General features: G+C 32.2%; 2 protein-coding genes across 2 annotated transcripts; both read left to right on the forward strand.

The window, feature by feature from the left end:
* Positions 1 to 1,227: 1,227 nt before the first annotated feature.
* On the forward strand, positions 1,228 to 8,282 carry LOC129228474 (zinc finger C3HC-type protein 1-like). The gene is made up of 5 exons (XM_054863155.1): positions 1,228 to 1,390; positions 1,938 to 2,082; positions 5,568 to 5,651; positions 8,072 to 8,199; positions 8,262 to 8,282. Exons 1-5 carry the CDS (start codon positions 1,268 to 1,270, stop codon positions 8,280 to 8,282), a joined length of 501 nt encoding a protein of 166 aa, XP_054719130.1. The 5' UTR covers positions 1,228 to 1,267.
* Positions 8,283 to 9,588: 1,306 nt separating this feature from the next.
* LOC129228177 (uncharacterized) lies at positions 9,589 to 17,639 on the forward strand. Its single transcript, XM_054862836.1, has 4 exons — positions 9,589 to 9,708; positions 12,276 to 12,492; positions 13,480 to 13,662; positions 17,427 to 17,639. The coding sequence occupies exons 1-4, from the start codon at positions 9,629 to 9,631 to the stop codon at positions 17,502 to 17,504; spliced, it is 558 nt and encodes a 185-aa protein (XP_054718811.1). The 5' UTR covers positions 9,589 to 9,628; the 3' UTR covers positions 17,505 to 17,639.
* Positions 17,640 to 18,522: the final 883 nt, after the last annotated feature.

Here is an 18,522-nt window from a genome sequence, read left to right on the forward strand (position 1 = left end):
TCAGCCACTCTTCCCGCTCCCGCTTGTGAGTATTTTTTTAAAGGAAACTCGAAAGCGAACAAGGAGCCAATCTTGCAGCTCGGCGGCAACCCTATCTTCCCCATGTAACCGGTTGCGCTTTCCGAGCGTAGCTGTTGTCGCAACTCTGAAAACTACGTTTTCATATAGGGACTCCAGTGCGAGGAAAGTAGCCTTGGGGAGATTTCGCGTTTTTAGTTAAACCATTTTTAATTTTTATCATGAGTGTAATAAAATGGTAGTAAGATTACAGAATTCGATAAGTGAAAAGAAATAATGGTCAATCAACTGAAAAGAAAACTACCACCATATATCCGTGAGAATTTTGTTGATGATTTTTCATAACATGACACAATTAAATCGTAACTCAGAAATTAGAAAAATCGAAACAGAAAATTTTTAAATTAACCGATTCGGGAATTCGAGAGAAATAAATCGGCTACAAATGGAAAACAATGAGCGCTAGCCAAGCAAAGCAAAAAAAGTATCATCTTCTTTCGATAACAATTTGTAATGTCATATTGAATTTTCTAGCATTAATTGTTATTCTTGTTAGGCCACAATTACTATTTAGTTTTATCAAGAATTGATAAATATCGAATTCAACAGCGTGGAAATAGCTGCTTAGAACTACGAACTACGTAGTTTGCATTAATCTTTGACGTTTAGTAATGCTTCTTGAATTCTCATTTCTTTCTACGTGGGCCAGAATATCCACAAGACTTTGAAAATTAATTTAGGAAGAATAAAGCGAAAAAATCATACGTACGAACAAAAATCACAACACTTTTAGCATTTTCTTCGTTACCATGTGCGTTTGTTTTGGTTTTTAAGTCCGCCATTAGACAGTGACTTCAGTGCCCTCTATAGTTCGTTGGAGTTGCGAATCGGATTTTGAAGCCCCAGAACCAGCGTGGAAAAACAAAGATTTTGTTTGCTTACAAAATTCCCCGTTTTATACTAAGCTCCGTGTTTATTCCCTGAAATTCTCGGAATTATTAACCCCCCCCCCCCCCCCACTATGTAGCTCAGAGACTAGATTTTTTTACATCTCTATTTTTGCAACACTAGGCATAAATATTTTATCTCCGTTGAAGAGAAGAGGCTTTTGTCTGAAGAGTTCTCGTCCAATTTTACCCTTAAGTCTGTAATATAATGTAAATTTTCGTCAACAGATTTTCGCGTTCGTCGTTCGTACAGAGCACTGGTTGCCGGCTTGATTAAAGAAACGACTTAAGAATCAGTAAAAATGTCACTTAACAGTGAAAACGTCATAAAATCGTTGAACATATCAGCTTCTTATGAATCTCAAAGTCTTAATGAGGTAAAAGAAAAATTCAAAGAAAGGATAAGAACATTTGTTGATGGTCAGGTAATGTTCCGCCTTTTTGTTAGTCAACAGCAAAAAAAAAAAAAAAAAAAAAACAGAGTTTGCATGTAGATTTATTATTTTTTATAAAAATTTAACAATGAATAATTTTTTTTATAAGTCAATCTAAGCCAAAACTTTTTTTGGGGAAAATCTTGTATCACAGGTTCTTAAAATCGCAAACAATGCTAACTTGAGAGGAGGAGTCAGCGCACAAAGTTCCTCTTTTCTACTTTTCATTTCTTGTCTCAACAAAAACTTTTGTGAGCAGCGCGTTTTTTCTACCATATTTTTCAATGAAATATTTCTTATCATCCCAGGTTTTTTCTGAAAATCTTCAGTTCATTAATTTTTTTAGATTGTTTTTTCAACAGAACCTTGTAAAGCAGACCAACCAGACCCATGCCTCACTCAGTCTGCTTAGCTTTGATAAATCTTCCTAATTAAATAATAAACTATTGTTGTATAATTGAAGTTGTTTAACTTTAATAAATGTATTATTTTCTTTCATGTACTATGTCAGAAATATATAATTAATTTTCTCTATTAGAAATGGGTGAGAAGACCCCTAGTATTATCACCTGACATATGTTCTCAGTATGGATGGAAATGTGTGAAATCAGATCTGCTACAGTGTGTAACATGTTCAGCTAAACTATGCACACATGAGCCTAACATGGAAAATATTCAAGCATGTAAGTCACTCATTGTATTTTAGTCCAATGAAATGTTATTCTCTGTCAAATGTTATTCTTTGTAATTTTATACTTTTTGTCTTGACAGGACAGTTTAAAAAGTTTTGAAATAAAAAATCGTAGAGATATGTATAAATATATATATTTTATTGACAACATGCATTTCGAGTTTGTGTACTTGGTCACACAGGACCCGTCACTTGGTCACAGATAGCACTAGGGCAGTTCTCAAAAGGTGGGAGCAAACACAGACCTCAACTTTGAAGCTTCAACACCAAATAACTTTCATTTTAATTAACTCAAAAATTTTTGAGTTAAATTATAATACTGTCTATCGGATATTTTTGATATTTTCAAAAATATCATGATATTTTTGAACCCTGACAAGGGCTAATTTTACGGTGCGATTTGTGAAAAGGTGGCATTAAATATAGATTTTTATAGCGAGGCCTCACAAATGATCAAATTTCAGGGGTCGATCCAGCGCCAAATTGGGGCCGCTTTGCGGCCCCTTCACAAAATTCCGCATGGCAAAAGCGGCCCCATTCACAAAATTCCCCATCGCAAAAGCGGCCCCATTCACAAAATTCCGGGTCGTAAAAGCAGCCCCTTCACAAAAATTTATAAAAAGGCAGCCTCTTCACAATATTTTTTAACCGCAAATGTGTACGCATCTACGCGGGAGCCTCTTCCACCTTCCCCCATCTTATCTTTTTGCTTGCTGCGTGAAGTGTTTTTGCTTGAGAGCGTCAGAGGGGAGACGGGAGAGGGACACTTGTGATTGGTAGCTTCTTTTCAGGAAAATCTTAAATTTTACTTTGATTACGCAATATATATTTAGTATTAATCTGTGTTGAGTTTCAAAATCCAATTCTAAAATAACTTTACTTAAAATAAAATTATTTTACATGCTGTTTTTATATTTTTATTTGTTTTGAAGATCTTAATTTCCTTACATCGGCCATGGTAAACGAATTTTTCGCATTTTTAATGTTTACTGTACCTTGTTAAGAGGTAAACAAATAAAATTTCTTATATATTTATTAACATCATTAACTTGCAAAGTTTTAAACGAAATACCTACTCTGTAAGAGGGCAGTTCTCAAAAGGTAGGAACAAAAAAGTTAACTTTGAGCAATTTCAAAAATTTTCGAATTTGATATCAATTTTGCTTTTATTCTATAGTATGCATACCTAGAACACAATATATGAACATGAAAAGACAGCAGGTATTTGTAAAAATTGTTAATTAGCAAATTAAATCAGCAGTCTGTAGGTTTTGGACATTGTTGTCCTGTAGATTTTGGACATCATCATAATGTAAGTTTCACCATTTTTGACAACTGTTAATCTGATTTTTAACTTTTCCAATGAAAATTTTATTTACTACTTTTTGAATTTTGCAATTTAATGATAAAGAGGATATTAATGAAGTACTTAATAGGCTATATTAATGGATATACATAATAGAACATATTAATGGCTATACATACTGCTCTTTACATATAATAAAGTTTTGGAATGATTTTGAAGAAGTTGATGAAAGGTAGAAAAAAGCTTCATTGAAATAATTATACAAACTTGTAGTTTGATTTATTGGGACAAATAAGGAATAAGAATAGAGACAAATAAATACGACATATATATTTTTAAAGGAAAATAAAGAAAATATGTTTTAAGAAAGAATGTAAAAAATGACATCAGTTTTAATAATGAATATTTTTTCTAATGTTATAAGAATTAAAACGATGTAAAAAAAAATTATTGAAAAAAGAAATTCGTATTTCTATTTGGAGATTGTTAAATTATGTTTAAAAGAAAGAAGAGAAAAAAAATCTAAAATAATAAAAGCAGCGGGAAAAAAAATGCTAGCGCAGGTGATAAAGGCGCCAAAACTGGTGCAGCTGACGATTAACTACATTTGTCAAACTGGAATCCCCCTCTGGTAACCTTTAGCTTTTCGTATACTGTGTTGTCGCTAACGGAGGTTTGCTTGGCGATTTTCGCGTAAAATGGCTTTCGTTCGATCATAACCAGCCATGTTTCTACTGTAATTTATGTATTGTTCAATGTGTAACGTATTAATTATGCAAAATACCAATGGATTACAGAAGATAACATCATAATAATCTTTTTTATTGATGTTAGAAGACAGTGGATTATAAAAAAATTATAAATAAACGGACAGAATTATCGGCGTCAAGATCGTAACGCGATTTGGACATCTCACATGTATGTTTAAGAAAAATTATTTTTCTTCTAAGATACTGCATAAAAGCTTATGAAAACACTTTTAAATAATTGAAAACTGATTCTGATGATCGATAAATACCTTTAAAACGAAAACATCATATACTTAGTTCTCAAATAACAGCATTGTAAAGATCGCAACTTTTGGACATGCATCAAATTTCAAACTTACTTTTTTCTAAAATCGTTTACAAAGTAAATAATCTGTCTTTACTTTTGCTATTTGTGTAAAATATTAACAAAATATCAGTGTAAGATTCATGCCTTTAATTTTTTTTTGAAACGTATGGAAATAATTAAAAAAAAATTTTTTTTAATGGTACATTTGCTCAATTAACGTTTTGGTATGTCCAAAATTGTGCCATTTAGCAAAGAAAATACTTTTTAAGGGCATTTGAAAAGCTTTTTTCCCATAATTTATGGCAATTCTTGTCTCTATACAGCATTATAATTTACCTCAAAAATTTTAGAGTTAATTAAAATTAAAGTTATTTGGTGTTGAAGCTTTAAAGTTGAAGTCTGTGTTTGCTCCCACCTTTTGAGAACTGCCCAAGAACGTCAAAAGTCAAAAAATTAAACGCTGAATTCTGGTGCAGTATTATTTTGGGTTTTAATTACTTTTTAGTTTTTCAAACACATACATGGAATCTTTAATGAGTATTTTACTTCTGTGTTAAGAAATATGTGATATCTTTGAGTCTGTTCATTAGGAGTTTATTATTTATTAGGAGTTATCATTACGTTCAGCAGCATGTGCAATTTTATTGCTCTTAAAGTATTTGAGAGAGGCAAACAGGAAATCTGTTGTGAGACTTTCACCTTAAGAAAGTGTGCCTTGCATATGTATTTTTGTAAAAAGCAATAAATGTAATGTATGTGTCAAATTACGAATAAAATGTTAAGGGTCTTACTTCCCCCCTCCCCCAGCGCATTTTCTCTTGACAGCTTTCAGGTATTCTTCAAGAACTTGCAATCACCCCTGAAACCTGTCTAGGGCTTTTCTATAACAATACGACAGCTAAAAATGCTTTAATATAATCTTTTCGAAGAAAAAAATCACGAGAAGGTCTTTTTTACAAAAATAAAGAAAATTCACAAAAATATTTTGCTTTTTCACAAAATGGGGACCCAAAAAATAAAACCTGGATCGACCCCTGAATTTGTGTCTGTATTGCCCTGTGGTGTATATTTAGAAAAATGATGGAAGAGTATTTTATCTTTTCAATATTTTTCAGATGAAGAGTGCATAAGGAAAATTTTGACAGATTTGAAAGATTGCCATAGGAAGTACTGCCCGTGGCCTATAACTCCATGTCCTGGTAATTATATTTCTTACAAAATTTTAAGTTTTTTGCATATTTTGTTGAAATTTTTCTTAAGTCTCAATAATTTTTTGGTTCGTGACACATTTACTATATGTATGCATGTGTATTAAAAGTGTATATTACATACTTTTAATACACATGCACTCAAATTAAATTTACCGACATGCAAGGGAGGGCCAAAGGGTCAAACGTTTCTCCTTGTGCCAATAATTTTACTATAGTTATCATTAAACTTCAATTTGTAGATCCAAAACAAATAGTACATGGAATCAATGTTAACCTTTTTTTTGCTGGGTTCTGTGAGGGATTTCTTCTCAGTGCGTCAAAATTCAAATGATTGACTGGGTTTGTTTATTGGGCTTCTCCTATTTTGAAAGTTTTTTAAATTTTCACAAGAACAAGCATCTCTAATGAGCATAACAATTTTTCAGACCACTGTTCGAATTTTCTCGCCATTTGGCTTGTACCCAGGTTACGGTTCCACGTTATGATAATTTCGTAAATGATGTATGGTGAATTTTCTCGCCAATTGGTTTGTACCCATGTTACAGTTCTACATTATGATAATTTTGTATCTCGCCAATTGGCTTGTGCCCATGTTACAGTTCCACGTTATGATAATTTCGTAATTTACTCGTCCATCTTATGATAATTTTGTTCTTAAAATTGGAATAGAAAAAGAACCACATCGAATTTTCGAAAAATCCCTTCAAAGTGCACATCCCCATGCTATAAACTAAATTTGCCAAATTTAATGAAATTCGGCCGAACGGTCTAGGCCCTATGCACATCACAGAGATCCAGACACCCTACAGACATCCAGGCAGAGAGACTTTCAGCTTTATTATTAGTAAAGATAGCTGTAATCTCATATATTCAAAGCTTACGAAAATGGGACCTACCTGTTTGCTTAAAGAAATATGACTTTTGATGAACATTTGAGTAAATGTGACCAATAGAGCAGGTTGTGCCATTGAAACGTTTAGGGGAGGAGTATAATTTGAAAGGGGTTTTGATCTCATTGGGGGGGGGCATAGCATATGAGAGGTGCACAATACTCCATGGGGGTGGGAACCCCGCTTAACTAGTACCTTTTTACGCTGGCCATTAAAACTTGAAGTTCTTTTCAAAAAAATTTGGATCTGCCCCTGGGACCCTAGGTATTAACATGCTGGTTTCAAAATAAAGGATAAAAATTAAATAATTTATCTGTATTTATGAAAATATATATAAGGATATAGCTTGCTTAGACTTGGTATAACAAAATTATCTTGTAGCAATTATGGCAAATTGTTAATAGTTATTAGAAGCAAAGATATTTTTTAACTTGGTATTGAAATTACCATACTTGAAACATCAGTTTTGTAAGTATTGTACCACCACTAGTACAATATTTACAAAAATAACTATAAACTTCAAAATGTTTGTAATAATACTATAGGAAAAATCACCTAAATTTTGATATTCATAATTCCTTCGACCAATTGTAATGCTGAAGAATAAATTATTAAAATGAAATAAATAGTTCCAAAAGCAGAAAAATAATAAGTGTAGGGCTTGAAAGCAACAGTGATTCACTGGTCTGGTACCAGAAAAACTTCCATTACACCAGCAGAATATAAATTTTAGTGATCCATGGGACCGGTGAAGTTTTATTCCCAATTTCTTTTCAAAAATTCTCAGCTTCATAACTTTTTGAAATTTTGCACCTCTAAGTACAATGCTTCAGTCTTTGTGAGAGAAAATACTTTTAGAAATTTCTTTTGCATTAGAATGTACTGTTTTGGCCAACCTATTACTCTCCTCCTTCTCAAAGAAAAAACGAAAAAACAGTGACATAGATAGCTCCTCCACATAAAGAGCAGGATTTTGCCGTAGGTGGAAACATGACAAAACCATCATGGCAAAAAATGCATTTTCCCCCTTATGTGCAAAAGTGACAAAAATGGATATTCTTTATCTGTAAGGATAAAATTTTTGACTTAAATATGTTTTCAATTATGTATGCTGATTTAAAAGTATTTAACATAATTCATGTTCAGTGTGTTATGTATCTTTAAAAGTTGGTTGCTGAGGATAAATAAAATAATCATATTGCCTCACAGGAATCTGTTTTCCTGCTAAAAATATTTATTAATTTCCTTATAACTAATTTTTCTTATGTTGTTTTAGGACATAAATTTATTAAAATTGTTATTTTAGATTGAACATTGAGCTTAAATCAGTACAATTAGAATGTCGTAAATTAAAAAATTTTACATGCATCTTTCTGACTTGCAATGAAACTTGTGTTTTAAATTTATTTTCATTTATTTCATTCCTTCCATATTCTTGATTTTATATGGTCATTTTCCCAATGTAATAGTTTTATTATTATTTTTTTTTTAAATAAAGAAATGTTTTCTCCCTGATAGAAACGTTTGTTAGAATGACAGCTTTGCCAAAAGAAGATGCATTAAACCAATTTATTCAAAAAGTAAAATCATGCTTGACTTTTAAAGATTTTCTGCCTGAAATTGCAAAAACAGCTACATCTGATTTGGTATGCAAATTGATTTTTTTATGTTTTCATTTTCTGAGTATCGTATATTACTTCTGTTATAGTTTTATTATATATTGAATTGAACTAGCACATTTTGCAGACCACGAAATGCGTAATATCCAATACATACTCATGTGTAAACAGTGCTGTAAATGCGGGGGGGGGGGATAACCTGGAAAATGCTGTTCTGCAAAATATCTGGTTTATTATTGTAAAAATTAGAGATGTACTGAATACAGAATATTTAGTGAATTATAACCGAATATTTGGCTTAAAAATTTTATCTAATGATTTTCAATGCTGCAGTATATGTTATGATCCCCCCCCCTCTCCAGGTGAATATTTGTAAAATGATACTTTTATAGATGCCTATTTTACTTAAAAAAAATTAGTTACTTGATTTTATATATTTATTAACATTTCATTTTCTAGCATTTTTCTTATTTTACAGTTTCATACTTTAATGTTTATAATGGTATAATAATAAAACTTGTCATAAGATAAAAATATATTTAAAAAAAAAAAAAATTAAGGGTCAGCATCTAAATATTTTCTTTTACATTAACATTACTTTGAATGTAGTTAAATTAGCAATTTCAATTAATATTGTAGTACAGTACTTTATAACTTTTCATTCTACATTTGGAAAAAAAAAAGAATGCTTACCAATTCTTGAACATTGAAAGTTGTGTTCTATTTGGTTTCCGCATATTAAAATGTTTGGTCAAACCAAATATTTGGTTGGTCAGCCGAATATGCAGCGTATCGAATACCAATAGAATATTCGGTGCATCGCTTGCAATAATAATGCAAATTTAATGTAAATTGGTTGCAAACCACTTTTCTTCAAAAAAATAATGGTTTGCTTTTTCAATCAAAGCTGGGTAATCTACAAGTTTGTTTTTCAGTTTCTGCAGAGCAGTTTGATGAATTTTTAACAGTTTGTAAATTTTCTCGAATAGCTTACTCACTATAACTATTTCTCCTTAAAATTGTAAATTAATAAAGTGGTTAATATCTCCTTTTTAACATTACGGATTATTATGGCAAATTGATTGCTTTTGTCAGAAGTCTTTTTATCCATAAGCTCACTTCTTTTGCATTAGAAAAAGGGAAAAGGAGTTCCTTTAAACATAATCTTTTTTTGGCACATTGTAAGCTACAATTTTTTCTTGTTTCAGCTACTCGGAAATTTTGTATTTTAATAAAGTTAGTGTTGTTAAAATGCACAAAAGTGCAAATATATTATTCATACTAATATCATTCATCCATTTTGATTAAGTTAGCAGTTTGTGACTTAAAGCAGATACAGAACATTAATTCAAATGTGGAACATTTTTGTTAATACATAACTTAACTGTTTAAAAATTTCTCTTTTAAATAGGAAATATCTGATGATCAGATTCATTCTTTGTGTAAAGTAGCTAATATGAGTTTGGAAGATGAAAATACCTATGGTCAAACTGCAGTTCTCCTAGCAGCAACTGGATGGAGTATTAAGAAAAAAGAGTATGTTTGTATTGAATTTACAAAATTGAGCATTTATAAGAATTGATTTGGTCATTGATATTGAGTTAATGCATGCTGCTTTAAAATTTTTCATTGATTATATGTGAAGCCTGTATTTAAGTGTTGATAAAGGTTTAGGAAGGATCAAGCAGTAAATTATTGTAGGAACTACTACACTTAATTGCCATAAATGACTGGCCTCTTTAGATTTCAGACAATTTGTGAAATGTCCAGAAAAATTTTAGACAATTTTGACTGTTATCCAGGCCCAGATCTGCATACCTGCAGTGGGAAGGGGAGCGCGATCTTAAGGGGCCAACAGAAATTGAAAAAAAAAAAAACAGTTCTAAGACTTATTGAAGTTGCAAATATTTCCTTCTAGCCTCTGGGGAGCAGCCCTACAGATTTTTTGCAGGGGGGGGGGGCAAAATTTATAGATCTGGACCTGAAGCAGGGGCAGATTTAGGGGAGGGTCAAAGGGTCAGCTGACCCCCCTGTGACAAGAATTTTATCATGATTATTATTTATTAAACTTAAAATTTTTTAGGTCCGAAAAAATATTAATGAAATCAATGTCAACCCTTTTTCTTGGCTTGGTTCTGTAAGGTATTTCTTCTCATCTTGTCATAATTCAAAGGATTGACTGAGTTCATTTACTGTGCAATTGTTATTTTGAGTTTTTGTTCATTTTCAAAAGAACAATAATCTCTGAGGAGCTTAACTTTTTTTTAGAGCACTCTTCCACCTGAAACTACATGTATGTAGGCTATTTCTAACTATTTTATTCCTGTATTAGTGGTACCCAAACAGCTTTGCCTGTAGTAGAAAATGAAAAGGTCATTTGGTGCGCCTACAAATATTGGATGATGAATTTCTCGCCAATTTGCTATGTTTATTTGATTGCCTATGGTAGTTTGCTCGTACACGTTATGGTAATTTGTTCGTCCATGTTATTGTTATGGTAATTTGTTTGTCCACGTTATGATAATTTGCTCTGTAAAATGTTCTTAAAATTGGAATAGAAAAATAAGAAAATCAAATTTTCCAAAAATCACTTTGAGGCGCTCACCCCTATGGTTCGAACAAATTTTGTGCCAAATTTCATGAAAGTCGGCCGAACATTCTAGGCACTATGCGCTTAAGAGACATCCAGACAGACAGACAGAGCTCCAGAGGCACAGACTTTCAGCTTTATTATTAGTAGTAAAGAATATCTACGGTAATGTGACCAGCCTGTCTGCTTAAAGAAACATAACTTTTGAAGAAAATTGAAGTGAGTATGACCCATGGCACAGGCTTAGGCAGTGAAAAATTTAAGGGGGGGGGAGTTATTTGAATGAGTTTTGATCTTCTTTGGGTGGGATGACACTCCGTAATGAAGGGGTGCGCCATCACTCTTGAGGGGCACCGCGTTGCTTACCTGATACTTTTTAACGTGGGAAATATAACGCTGATCATTGAAACTTGACCCCCCTAATAAAAATTTCTGGATCCGCCCCTGACCTGAAGTCCACAGCCCACGAAAAAATCTTTTACATTTTTCACTAAATCCGTATTTTGAATTTGAAGTGATACCATAGGTCATTTTTTTCCATTTTATTTCATTTTAAATACTATGCCTCCTCAACCCTCCAGGTGGCAAGCACGAGTATATTTGAGCTGGTCTATGGAGTTAAACATTAAGAAGGGGCATGTTCCTTTAAGGAGGAAAAAAAACCTTTTCATTATTGCAATGGCTTGTCTTTTAATATCATTGAAGCAAAATTGGTTGCCCCTTTTCCAAAATTACCAGGTGCAACACTTAATGGTGATAGCCCTCATTTGAATGTATTTTTTTTTTTTTTTTTTTTTTTTTTGACATCAGTTTATAATTTCAGTTTAATGCATGTACAAAATTATGGATTAAAAGTTAGTTTATTTTCAGTTTATTTTCATACGCATTGCTTTTGTATGTTAGAAAGGAATTGGAGTTTGGGGGGGGGGGGGAATGATCGTCTGGGGTGTGTGGTTATGGCTTTGGTTCTGGCCAAGCCCTGTTAGCTATTTTGTTGATAATATATTGTAGTTTGTCATAATGATATTTGTTGCTTATGAAGTTGAAATAGCTATTTGAGATGGATTTTAAGTTAAGAATTTATTAAGTAGTTATGTCCCAATAAGACCTTATTTGGGCACAGTTGCTCTAAATACCCATCAACCATATCCCTATTTAATTTATTGCTGAATTTAACTCGACTTATTGCAAATTTGCTGTTCTGAGCAAATTATGTTTAGTTTACACATCAATTATTATTAAATTTTCTTTAAAAAAAGTTTTGCACTTTTTGCAGAGACCTGCATCATTTTCTAGAATGCTTTTTTTTTTGTTTTATTTATTTATTTATTTTTTGTTCACTGTGGTTCCTTTCCTATGTGTAGTAATAACATTCCCTTTGTGTGTGTGTGTATATATATATATATATATATATATATATATATATATATATATATATATATATATATATATATTGCTTTCTGTTTTTTTTTTTCACAACAAAAATAGTTTTCAATTTGTTTTATTATTGCAGATCTTCAAGTCTTAAAGCTTTTTTAACATGTGAAAGTTGCCAACGATCTGCATGGTGTGGTTCTTTTGTTTCTTTGAAAAGTTCCATCCTGGAGTCAGATAAAGATAATGAAAATGACAAGACTACCATCCCAAAGATTACTAGTTGTAATAGTTCTCTGACTGAAAACTCTTCTGATGAGCCAGTCGTAAAAAGAAAGCGACTTTCTAGTACTTTTGTGAGTTTTTTTTTATTTATGATATCAAAGTAGGAACAAATAGTTCCCGGAATTGGTTAACAAATTATTCTTTCTGAAGAATACGTAACTGTATTTACATTATTTTTCTCCAAAATATTCTACGCCCTCATCTTTAAACTTTTTCCAACATTCATACAATTGTTGAAACACAAAGCTGTGTTTCGAAACTTCTAGCAACAGTTTTGTTGCACTTTCCTTCACCTCTAACAAATCAGCATGTTCAAACTGTCATAAAAACTGTTATAAGTTATCAAAACTGCTCGACGTTCTATCTGTGCTGTAAGTGGAAGGCAACCCAGTCCTAAAGCAGTTGTTCACTTTTAGAAATGCAACCAGACTTGTCCTCCCAGGAGGAGTTTTTGTTCCTTACAATTATATGTATTAACATATTCGGATTGGCTAAAGGACTTAAAATGCCAGGGCTTTGGAGGAGTGTTTACCCTCAAAACCTTTCCCTGGTCTGAACTCCCAGCTGCCATATACAAACGAACTTACAAGTTAAATTGCCTTAGGAATTGTATCAAATTATTGCCTGAACATCACATTTTGTTGCTTAGCTGTAAAATGAAATCTAGTTTCTTTTGAGGTTTTTTTTTTAATTGCAATCTTATGCTTTTTTTAAAATTTGAATGGGAGCAGTGATTTTTATCTTATTAAACTGAAATTTATATCTACTTCTGGTACAACCTTGAGCTGAGAACTAATTTTCTAACTCGGAGCTCCAAAACTGTGTGTTGTTTTCAGTGCAAATTTGTGCTGAACAATTCAAGAGTTAACAGCATTGGGGAATTTTCAAAAATATTTTTTCATCCAAATATTTTTTTAAAAGACGATTAGCACATGTTATGGAAAACTATTTATGTCAAACTACAGTAAAATTTATTTTCCTTGTACTGTTTTCTATTTTCAAATTGTTGCTTATTTCTAAAAATTGCTTTTAAAAATTTCCACTTGATTTTCTTCTAGGAAAGTGAGCCATTTAATCCATTTTACGAACACAGAATTTGGTGTCTGTGGGTTTGTACAAATGCTGAAAAAAATACTTTTACTACGAATTCAAAACTTGAAGAAGTGACATGTGTTCCAGGATTTAAGATTTTTCTAAAATCTTTACTTCGAAATATAAATTCATCTGACAAAGAAAAAGAGGTAATTACTAATTTATTTAATTATTTATCCATACTACATGTGTTGTGCAATGTTGTATTTTTTTGGGGGTTATAATTACCATTTAAATCATTTTCAAATAATGCTTTATTGTTTAACACTAGAAAGAGACAAGAGGCTGAGGCTTGCTTATTGTAGCAATGCAATAGGCTTGGTGCATTATACATATAGTGTACATTATATAGATACGTATAAACAATCACTTTAATACACTCGCTTCATACTTCTTAATACTGTACTTAAAATGATATTCCTGGTACTATAACGTGGATGATGTATTAAGCACTCCTGGTTTATCAGTGGTAAATTTGCTTTATTTTAAACTTAAATCAAAAACTTTCAGTTCTCTGTTCAGCTAATAATAAGAGACAACCCAATAAATCCAAACTTTTGGAAATCCAGACACTAATTAGCTTCAATTAGTTCAGATTTCTAAGGTTCCACTGTACTAACTTTTCGATTTTTCATAATTTGAGTGCTTATTTGATTATCATCCTGACAGCAGTGTAAATATTAATGCATGTGAAATTATTCAGGAAGAATTTATATAAATTCACCGAAAAAAAAAGGATACACTGGCTCCTGCAAACTTTCTAAGAACACAGCAGTTTTCAGTCTTTCTAATGTTAAAGCAATGATTCCCAAACTGTGACAGAGCATCCTGGAGATCCACGAAGTCTTCACAGAGGCACCATAAAAAATTTAAATAACTTCACAATTAATTAGAGACTTATTAATTGGGAAACTTTTGCAATATTTTGTGGCAGCCCTGTTGCAAAATATTGCAAACCTTTGAACTTGCATAGTACATGCAATGCAGGGACACAAGTTTCAATTCATTTTGTCTGTTAGTTATGATTAGTCAGACTTTTTAAGGAAAGGGTGCCTTGAGAAAATCTTATTTCCAAAAACCGTTTTTTAGTTCAAAAGTTCGGTAATCACTGGTTTAGGGAACTCTCTTCAAGTGTGATAAAATTAAATAAACATCAGAAGTGTTATACGTTTTTATCTCAGAACAAAAAAAAAGAAGTGAATTGTATAAAAACAAATGAAGTATGTGAAGAGGATTTTCCCCACTTCTTGTTCACATTTTTCATAAATCAACTTATTTTTTAGGAGAGAATTACAGGAACACAATTCACAACACACAACTAATTTATTTTTCTACCCACTGACACAGTATACATGATGGGCAGCCAATTTGCCCTTTTTACCGAATAGCAGTCAAGAGATATGCCATAAAGATATCCCGCTTTTTGGTCTGGAGGTTTTCAGTCATGCCTTCACGACTGTCTATAGCCATATGAATTCAGGCTCACTCATGCATCTGCGCAAGTTGTTAAAATTTGACATTTTCAATAACTTATTCAATAAACGCTGAAAAAGAAATGTTTTTACATTTTTGCAAAAAAAAGTACTAAAAGCAAGGAAATTCTAATTTCAAAGGGGGGTTGAGCCCCTCCCTTGGCCCCCTATATGGGCGCCCTTGATGGAGATCCTAGTTGTTAATCATGGGATCCCTGTCAAATGTTACGCAATGTAACCGCATGGAGCATATAATTTATTACAGTATGGTTCAGGCCAGATTCAGCAATTGGGACTGAAAATGGGGGGGGGGACATAGGATTTTCTTCAACTAAAAGCCATAGGATTTTTAGTGACAGCAAAAAAAACGGAAAAAAAAAGTACAAAATTTATATACGGCTGGTTTTGAGAGTAAATGAGTGATAATTGATTTAAATCTAGTAGCTTAACTCACGTTTTCTTATTTTGATGAATTATATACACAATAACTTTCCCCCAAGATACACTTAGACATGAATTAGACTTATATTATTTACCCCAAAATACTTTGAGGTGTCAAACGCTTGATAATAATTTCATCAAGGATAGATACAAGGGAGGGGCGATCACCCCCTCCCTTGAAGGATCCTGCACCTGCAATTTTTTCCGAATTGAAATCCTAAAACAAAAGCATAGGGCATCTTTAATGACGTTAAGGAAAGGAATAAGGTTCCAAGTCTCCCTCTTGGAGACTTTTACCGGACTTGAAGTTTCAAAAAGGTAATTTTGAGACAATCTTTCGTGATGTTAGGAGAAGCTTGGAGGCCTTCCCCAGGATATTTTTAAAAATTTAAGTCTTAAAGACACAATTGTAGGCATCTTGGGTAGTGTTAGGGGAAAGAATGGGTTGAGTGACTTTCTTCCAATAATTCTTTAAAACTGAAGTTTCAAAAAGCACAATTTTAGACAAACTTCAGTGACATTAAGTAGAGAATGTTTTGAAACATTATTCAGGAATTGTCACAAAATTGAATTTCTAAAACACATTTTTTAAAACTCTTTCAACAGAAAAGAAAAGGAATAGCTTGGCGACTGCCTTGGCTAAATCTCTATATTTTAGTTGTTTTAAATGAAAATGACGTGGCAGCTAAATTGAAAAATAAAATAAATAAACGATCCATAAAAAGTTGGATGCCCCCCGAATCACCGCCACTGGTTTAGGCTCTTTGTAGATTTTTTTTTTTTTTTTGCAAAATGTTTCTGCGGCAGGGGGACTTGTAATATTTACTCAACAGATCAGTAGCTTAAATATGTGCACCCCCCCCCCCATTTGTTTTGCAAAATTTGGCATAAGCAATGCAGTGCTATTAAAGTTCCTCAAACTATGTTGAGAAGGCAGAGGATGATTTTGAGATAGGCAAATTTGAAAGTATTAAGTGCAGGTATTTATATCAATTTTAGGACATTTGAATGCCAAATTAAATCACAAACATTTTAGTTAAATTATATGCTATTGAGTGCAAAATACAATTGGAAAAACCATGATCATAATACAGTGTTGGATTTATCTTTAAGCATCACAAGCTATAGCTTGGACCCCCCAAATCCCTAAAATTACATAATTCATTCCTTAAAAAATGAAAAGGCAAAAATTTAATTTCATTTTCAAATCCTTGAAAATTTGAAAAAAAAATATAGTTACAAGCCTTGAATTTTGAAGTTTCTAATGAATGCAATGGGGAAGGGAGAGGGCCAAAATGTGCCAAATTATGCTTCTTGCTACACCCTGCATCAAAAATGTAAAAATCATAGTTCTCATGTTTTTGTAGCATACTGCTTAAGATAAATTTTTGTGACTCACATGTTTCATATCTTGCTAAAATTCAGTATTTTGGAAATTCATTTTTTATTGCTTCATTTACCTTACTTCTAGTGTTCCTCTGTGATCAAGAAAAAAAAAAAACATTACACTATATTTCAGTAAGTTAACTTACTGAATTTACTTGCCTTGCCTTCAGTCTTCGAGTTGAACCGAACCATTGCTTCGGTCACTCGTCTGGTCAGTGCTAATTCTGTATTTGCTGCCAGTTTATTTTGCTCTCTTGGCTTCCTTAAGAGGTTTTCCACCTCCAGCTCAATCACTTCCTAAGCCGGGCTGATGAGTGCTACTAAGCATGAAACTGCAGTCTTCGGCTGGAATTGATTGAGTTGGCGGTGTATTTCATGTAATACATTATATTGTCTGTCATATTCCTGCTTTGATTATGTTTTATGCTTATGATTCTATGAACCAAAACAATTGTGGTAGGCAAATAAAATATAGCAACTTACTCGCAAAAATTTGGTCTGTAAACAGTTGTTTACTTTTAAACTAGTTGTGAATAAATTAAATCATTATGCATTTTATTTATTCTTGTATTAAAATTACCCCTGTTATTAATAGCACCATTTATTTTATTTAGGTATCAAGTCCTTCAAAGGAACAAATAAGAAGTATTAAAAATTTATTAGACACATGGCCAGACATGCAAAAAGAATGACATTTTGTGATATTTTGTATCATAAATAAGTAATGATCAATTCATTTGTTTATTCATTTTTCTCTAAAGAGGATATTCAAGATTATATTGTAAAATGTTTTCTGACATATGTATATAAAATGCATCATAAATGATTTTAACTACTTTTCTTGTGTGTAACTCCATTGAAATACCTTTTTCCCTCCTGGTATTCCATTATTCTTCCAAACATTAAAATTTTAAAAAATTTTCTGTTACATACAATCAATTCTCAATAACTCGAATCTAAAGGGACCGATGAAAAACTTTGACTTATCGGAAGTTCGAGTTAACGCTAGTTTCGGTTTTCGACATTTTAATATTAAAAACCATTGAATAATTTAATTAATACGTACATATAACAGACAGAATTATAGAACTTAAAAGTTTTTAAGCACAATATGCAGTTTTTCCGTGAAGAATTCTGAAGACAAAAATGTGTCTGGTCTTTAACTTCTCCAGCCTTCCAGCACTGGCATGGAAATTTTCTATGTTCAGTAATGTAGCAAAACTCATTGCTGTCTCAAGCAGCAAACTTCTACTTATAGAAATAGCATGGTCTTGAATTCGATACTGCTGGAACCACTTGAATAGAGCTGATTCTACTTCCGGAAAGGTGCACATCTTCATTCATTTCAAATTCGAATTCTTTGACTCTTACCGATTTTGAAGTTTCTCTTTTAATATCGTTGACAGAGTATTTGGAGCCATATTTCAATGCATTATCTTTTTTTTTGTTGTTGTTGGATTCCTTTCAGTGTTATAAATAAGATTTGCTTTAGTTTCTAATTCGAAGGTTTTTAGCTTTCGCTTAGACATCTAAAGAAAACTCTATCTTTCTTTTGGGAACTTATCAGTAAATGATTGAGCTAAAGAATGAAGGGGAACGCATCTTAACTTAGGTCAGTGTTTGAATAGAGGTACAATAAGTTGACTTGGCAACTTGACAGCTTAAAAGCAGATTCGTAGTCCAGCAACATGTCTAAGTGTAAACAGTACA

This window comes from Uloborus diversus, chromosome 8 (genome assembly GCF_026930045.1).
Source record: "Uloborus diversus isolate 005 chromosome 8, Udiv.v.3.1, whole genome shotgun sequence".
NCBI classification, from domain to species: domain Eukaryota; kingdom Metazoa; phylum Arthropoda; class Arachnida; order Araneae; family Uloboridae; genus Uloborus; species Uloborus diversus.

Excerpts from the sequence above, each read along its gene's own strand:
- LOC129228177 (XM_054862836.1), top strand. The coding sequence starts at position 9,629 with ATGAGTTTGGAAGATGAAAATACCTATGGTCAAACTGCAGTTCTCCTA. Across the intron at positions 9,709-12,275 it reads TGGAGTATTAAGAAAAAAGA|ATCTTCAAGTCTTAAAGCTT; the intron begins GTATGTTTGTAT and ends TTATTATTGCAG. Across the intron at positions 13,663-17,426 it reads CATCTGACAAAGAAAAAGAG|GTATCAAGTCCTTCAAAGGA; the intron begins GTAATTACTAAT and ends TATTTTATTTAG.
- LOC129228474 (XM_054863155.1), top strand. The coding sequence starts at position 1,268 with ATGTCACTTAACAGTGAAAACGTCATAAAATCGTTGAACATATCAGCT. Across the intron at positions 5,652-8,071 it reads GCCTATAACTCCATGTCCTG|AAACGTTTGTTAGAATGACA; the intron begins GTAATTATATTT and ends TCTCCCTGATAG. Across the intron at positions 8,200-8,261 it reads AAACAGCTACATCTGATTTG|TTTTATTATATATTGAATTG; the intron begins GTATGCAAATTG and ends CTTCTGTTATAG.